The following is a 6,729-nucleotide window of genomic DNA, read 5'->3' as shown; positions in this document are numbered from 1 at the left end:
AAATAATAAAAATAAAACAAAAATTACAAACAATTTAAGTGAAGTGCGTAAAGGAAGAAGTGCTATAAAAAAGGTACAAACTGTCACAATTTAAGTTTTGCTATTTGCTTCAATATGAATCAATTACATCGAAGGCGTCGACAAGCTGCTGAGCCCTGCAGTTGCTTACGGCCAGTAATAAGGATTTTCGGTATAATAACGGCCTTTGGTAAGTGTGCTTAGTTAGATGAATACAAAGCAATTTTGATAAGTTCTTTTTTTGGAATGGGAGCACATTACATTTGTAAAAGAGGATAAAAGGAAGTTGTTATAAACATTTTTTAAAAATATTAAATGAAGATAATCAAGAATCTGAGTTAATGATAGTAATTTATCTGATGAGATATGCAACCTTACTTTTTACATCAATTTGTTTAAATATGGAAAACTTTAAAACAAAGTTTCAACATTTCTCATATTTATATTTTAGTTTTTATAAGTTATATTTCAAAATACAGGGTACTTTATGTTAAAGTGTATGTTTATTTAAATAAGTTTTGAAATTAATGTGACATGGAAAAAATTTTAAAATATTTTTAGACAAAAATATTAAAAACTTATTTTAATTTAACTTTAAAAAGTAGGTACTGGTACATGGGTTGATTGGAAGAAACGATGGTTTTTGAAAAATAGAGTATTTTTAACTTTTCAAGTTTTAAATTTAAATCATCCTATAGATTTGCTATAGATCTCTCATTTTTTGCACGAATTTGATGGCCCAATCGAACATGTTCAGAGTAATCCATAAATACTTTTTTTTTCGTATTTATTTATAATTACACCTGCCTTACAGGAAATGGCAATAATTTATTGGAAGAACTTTAGTGTATAAGGATAATACGTAATATCAAATCAATACAATTTTTTCAATGAGTAAATTAAGAAACGTAACAATTTTCACATTAGAACATAACATAATATTTAGCAAATCTGTTGGGAATGGGCGTTTGAATCTTCTGGTGTGAGCCGATTCTTTTGTCGGTAATATGTGGAGTTCCGAGTTTTCATGTGTAAATAGTCTAGTTATGTGCTTTATCACTTTATCACTTAGGTTATTTGCTCAAGGCATCGTTGTTTGGTATATACCAATCAGTATGGACGATGGTTCTTAATATTTTTGATTGTTGTTTTTGAATTTTTTGATTGTTGGATTTCGAGGCAGTACCCCAAAGTTCGATGCTATGGCATAATTACCCTTTTATATACCAGTGATTTATTTTTTAAGCAAAGTGTTGATTTAGGTCCTAGTATCAAATATAATTCGCTAAACTTTTGTTTCATATTATTTTTATCTGTTAATATTGATTTCAAATAACATAAAACAGCTGTTAATTTAAGGATAATTTTATTACTCTGGCAAAATATCAAGAGTGTTATAAATTAGTCTCGAGTGTTATAGATTTTGCCTAAAAACCAATTGAAAATAAATCACGAGTAAAAAAATTGTTATATATTAACCAATCAAATGATAATGAAATTTGGAATTGAACAATACGTATAATGTGGATTCTGATTATTGCCATGGCTGAACTACACTTACACCCCAAAGCGGCCGCTTGACTACAAACCAAATTCCGGTAAGCACGAATTGCGTAACACTTCTGGGTTAAGGGGACCTTCATACCGTGATCAAAAAGCATTGAGTGTTGTGAGGCCCTATGTTCCACTGGAAGAAGAGGACTGCAGTAGTAGTAGATATGAGATTCTTTAGAAGCCAAAGACACCGTTTCAATTCTTTCTGATCTTAGTTGGGGACCGCTCTGACAATATATAGTGTGACTTTTCTGTGCGACACAGTAAAGGATTTTTGCTTTATTAAACAAAGTTTTTTTTGTCAAATAAGTTATTGAATTTTTATAAGTATTTAAAATGTTTCTATAAAACTGCGATTCCGTCTGCATTCGGTGACGTTGATGACTTTTAATGTCACCAATGCTTAATTAATTCTAAAATGTTTGTTCATGTTTTAGAACTTTATTTTTTTACATTATAATTGTAAACATTTAATAAATTATTAATACAAGTAGGTTAACCCCCGTTTTCGAGACAGCACTTTGTATTAAATATCGTATAATTTAACTTTAAAGAAAATTTGTAGATTGTAGTTTATAATTCGTATTTGGATTGAAAAGAGAAGAAAAATAAAATAAAGTGTTTATACTTATTATTATACTTTTATTTTATTATGTTTATACTTTTATTTTATTAATACTACAAAAATTATTATTTCTATTATAGTAAGGCTATATGATCATATACGTTAAGCAATACGATGTAAAACAAATTTATTAGAAATATTGAACCGTATTCATACAAGGTGTGGATGTATATCTTTTAACATTATATGGGTATAAAAATAGTACAGATTTAAAACAGTAGGGCAACTTCTGGATCAACTATATAGACAGAGATCAAATGCGTTTAGAATAAAGGCAATGCTAATAAATAATATGCATCTGCTCCAAATTGTGTTCCTTTTTTATAACAACCATTAAAGTTTCAAATAGTTTTTTATATTTTAACCATTTCCGAGTTGATTCAAAATTATTTTTTTGACTGTATAAACCTTATCAGTAATGTTCAATAGCAATATATAGTTAAATTCGAATATTATTCTTCTATGTTATTTTATATTTATTGCTCTGTATTTGACACAGGGTCGTATATAATTTAGTTCGGACAGGATTGATTCTTGTTCATCATCTTAAAATGTTGAGTGAAATTGTATAATTAAGGATATAATGACTGATGTAAGTGGCCATTGAATAGTCGCTAATTAAAAATAAGAGATTTTGTAATTTGCAAGTTGTAATCGAAGAGCTTTTTGGTTAGAACTTTGGTGATTTTAGCATTAACAAATGCTCTATACACCAACGTAGCATAGAAAAGCGAACACAATAAGCGATTTTGAAGACTATAACAGCTGTGTTTTAAAATAAGTGGTTTTCATTGGAATGAATAATTCTTATTTGTTTTAAAAGCTCAATGTACTCCAAAATAGTGACTTGCTGTAATGACTGTATATAGAAATAAGGTATTACTTACTGCCGTGCAAAAACTGTGTTTTATTGCTACTCAAAATCAAATTTTACGGATTCACCTCAAAATTGTCAAATCAAAATTTACGGATTCATAATATTAATATCATGGTCTCAAATAGAGGTGTTATAAACGATTGAGTGCTATAAAACTAATATTTCTGTTTTAAAACTTGAGAGGAAACCATGCTTTTATTGTGCCTTAAGTTATAATATAGAATTTGAATCCATTAATTCAGTTAAGAGTCTATTCGGAAGTAAAGTAATAAACAAAAAAAAAACGCACAGGAATTCACTTTAATATATGTACATAGACAGATATATGTATTATATGTATAAAAGATAATAACAGTTCCATCTGTACAAATCATAATCATATTTATCCATATAAAATATAAAAGAATAACTGGCTCAGGATGATGATACCAGCAGAAAACTTCCGTTTTCTTATTTTTAAAGTTCAGCAATAAATTCACGCATTGGTGCATATCTTAATTTTAAAGGAAACTTGAATATGTATTTTCCCTCTAAAAATTGCCATTATTTCCAGCAGTTTTTGTGTCCTGAAGTGTTTTGTTTTTATTACTGCATAATAAATCTCAAAATGATATTTCTTGTTTTAAAATATGCACACAAATACAAGTATCCGACCAGCCATTTCAATTATCGTAAGAGACCAAATAAATTTTCATGTTGTTGCCTTAACATATTTTTTATTTTAACAGAAACAGAAACAGGAACAGAAACAAAAACAAAAACAAAACTTACAAAACTCACAAAACTGTTACATGATTTATATACGGGACTATTATTATGGCAGAAACTGTAACAAGACATTAATCCGGCACTGACTTATGCATAATTTACGTGGTAAGGACTCTGCCAGGAAATAGAATTGAATATAATGGGACGATGTGTGGATATAAGTAAATATGTACATCATATTTTAAAGCTTGTAATTTAAAATAAAATAAAAATATGCAATATTATGTGGACTATAATTGTACTTAATTAAAAGTAAATTAGATTTTGACGATTTCTAAGCAAAACTGAAATTATTATGTTATTATTTAGAAGTTAATATTATGATTAATTATTATCTTATACTATTTATAAGCTGTTATAAGCTGTGTTATTTAACATATATAGCTAACTTTTCAACTGAAAATAATTTACAATAATTTCAATTATATTTTTTAAAGTATTGTTGCATATTCTAGTAATTAAATAACAGTTATTAATTAAAATAACACTTAAGTTGTCAATTTATTTAAAATTGCAATTTACCAATTCTTATATAAATGAAGTGTATTTTTATTAAAGTCAAAGATTCGTGAAGAGCTGTTATTAACAGCAAATAACGTTGCATTTACAGTGAAGTTATCACTTAAAATGGCAATTAAAATTTATATCGTTTGCCTTTTGGCTTCCAACTGTTATTCTTGCTGGTCAAGTGAACAGATTTAAAAAGAAATTAAAAATATGTAAAAACATTCACGATGTACTGGACTTTCAGTTATCAGTGTACATAAATATGTACAATGTATGTGAATTCAAAATTTATTTTATTAAAGATTTGGTGAACGTAAAAGGAAAAAAATTTAAGAGGTTTCCAAGTTTAAAGTATTTTAGAATAAGTTTGAAAAATTTTTATTATAGTACATATATTGAAGTGGTAGAAAAAGTTATTTCTGCTGTTGAAAAAAGTTAAAAATTTTGTGAAAATTCCATTATCGAAGAGTGAAAGGGTAGAAGAAGTTATTACAGTTGATTATGTATAAAGAAAAATTTTGAATTTTTTTGGGATATATTTGAATATTTCATTATAATTTATTGTAGACCCATTGAAATTAGATAAAATAATAAAATTAAAGTAATATTAACATAATTTGACAAGAAATCAAAAAATATACTTACGTCGAATCATGTAGAAAAATTCTTAAGAAGTATAATGATGGAGGTTTGAAAAAACTCTATAAGGTTTTTGCAGGCGATGAATTATGGATTTGAACATATGAGCTTGAAACTAAGCAGCTGTTGATTATGATAACCCAAATTTAACCAAAGTTAGTTGTCACTGATAATGTAGCTACAGCGTCATTCAAAAAATGTAGTGCAATTAATTATAACTGGTCCAGTATCATATGTTTGACAGAAGTAATTTTGAATTTTTTCTGTTAAATGAATTAGATTTTTTATAGGAATTATTATAATTTCAATATTTTATTGACTAACTCGTTAGAATTATAAATGAAATAATATTTTATTAAATTTACACAAAAAATGCAAATTAATATTAGGTGTAATAGTATCAATGATGAATCATGCTTTATCATTGCAAAGTCAAACATTTTGTAGCTCTAACAATAGACTTTTTGAGAACCGAACATGGGATCACCCGTTATGTGGAGATCATAAAAGAAAATATTATCAAAAATAATAAAGTCATATTTAATATAAAATTAATGTTGTTCTGTTTATTAGTTTTATAATATCTCTATTATTTAAAATTTAAAGTAGAGTTCGGAAAAAATTGGAAATAGGTGTTAATATATCATTATTTGAGTTAGTCAAGTTTTTTGTAGGTATATAAGGTAATAATAATGCAATTCAAAAAATAAAATAAGTTAAAAAAATAAATTTATGACATATAAATTCCTACATATGAAAACAAAAAATTTAAAATTCAAATTCTTCGCTGAAATCACAATTTGAATTTCTATAAGCAATTAAAAAACTTAAGTAAAGTTAGAACTGACTTCTACATATAGATCCCCAGTTTCTTAGCGATGTCTATTAGAGTTAGCCTTAGTTCTAAGTAAGCTTGCTTGTTGCCTAAGTTACCCAATTAATGAATAGCTTAATTATCTGATCATTATTGCATCTCTGGCATATGTAGGGTTTGTGGCGGGCTTGTAATTGTAAAATTGGATTGTGTTAAAATGTTAGTTTATTGTAAATGTAATAAATTTTTGGAACATTAAATAAAAACAAATTTTGCTTAATATATACAAGTTTTAGTAAAATATTTCAACTGCTTTCAAACCGAATTAATGAATGATTTAAAAGTTTGGTGAAAATTTTGAATCATCACACTTTCGATTTAATGTTAAATTTCAACCCTGAAGAAATTAAGGAACATGTAAATAACAAAATTTATATAACTAAAAAATATAATAATATAATATAATAAAAATTAGAAATTACAAAAAGTTCTTTATTCAAAACTTTGTAAATAGCCTTTAAAAAGTATATATATTAAAAGATTATTGGAAGTTGTTCAAATTAGTTGACTTGTTAAGTCAACTTGTTATATAAACAATAATAATAGTTCACAAGCGATATTAAATAAAATGTCATATTTTTATAAGAAAGTTCAAAACGCATTTGCTTATAAGTTTTATTAAACATAAATTATCATTAATTGTTAGTAAAATGTACTTAAATATATGTATAAAAAAAATAAATTATTGTGTATAAATATAATTTGTGTACGATAATTAAAAAAATTTGCATTTTATTAAATACTAGTAAAATTATTAATAATATGATGAAAGTAAATTATACCTGTAATTTAGTTTTTATTGATTTAGAAATTATTATTCTGCCAGAAAATCCATATATTATACGTATAACGAGAAAATAAATTTAA

General features: G+C 25.9%; 1 protein-coding gene across 1 annotated transcript in view; it reads left to right on the top strand.

Moving 5' to 3' along the window:
• The first annotated feature begins 114 nt into the window (after positions 1-114).
• LOC119681077 overlaps positions 115-6,729 on the top strand; it is a 9,485-nt gene continuing 2,870 nt past the window's right edge. The window contains exon 1 of the mRNA XM_038094151.1: positions 115-208. Coding sequence (XP_037950079.1) covers positions 115-208 — 94 coding nt within the window. The remainder of the gene's footprint in view (positions 209-6,729) is intronic.

The sequence above is a fragment of the Teleopsis dalmanni genome, chromosome 1 (assembly GCF_002237135.1).
Source record: "Teleopsis dalmanni isolate 2A chromosome 1, ASM223713v2, whole genome shotgun sequence".
Lineage (NCBI taxonomy): Eukaryota > Metazoa > Arthropoda > Insecta > Diptera > Diopsidae > Teleopsis > Teleopsis dalmanni.
This window is presented reverse-complemented; position numbering and strand designations above follow the sequence as displayed.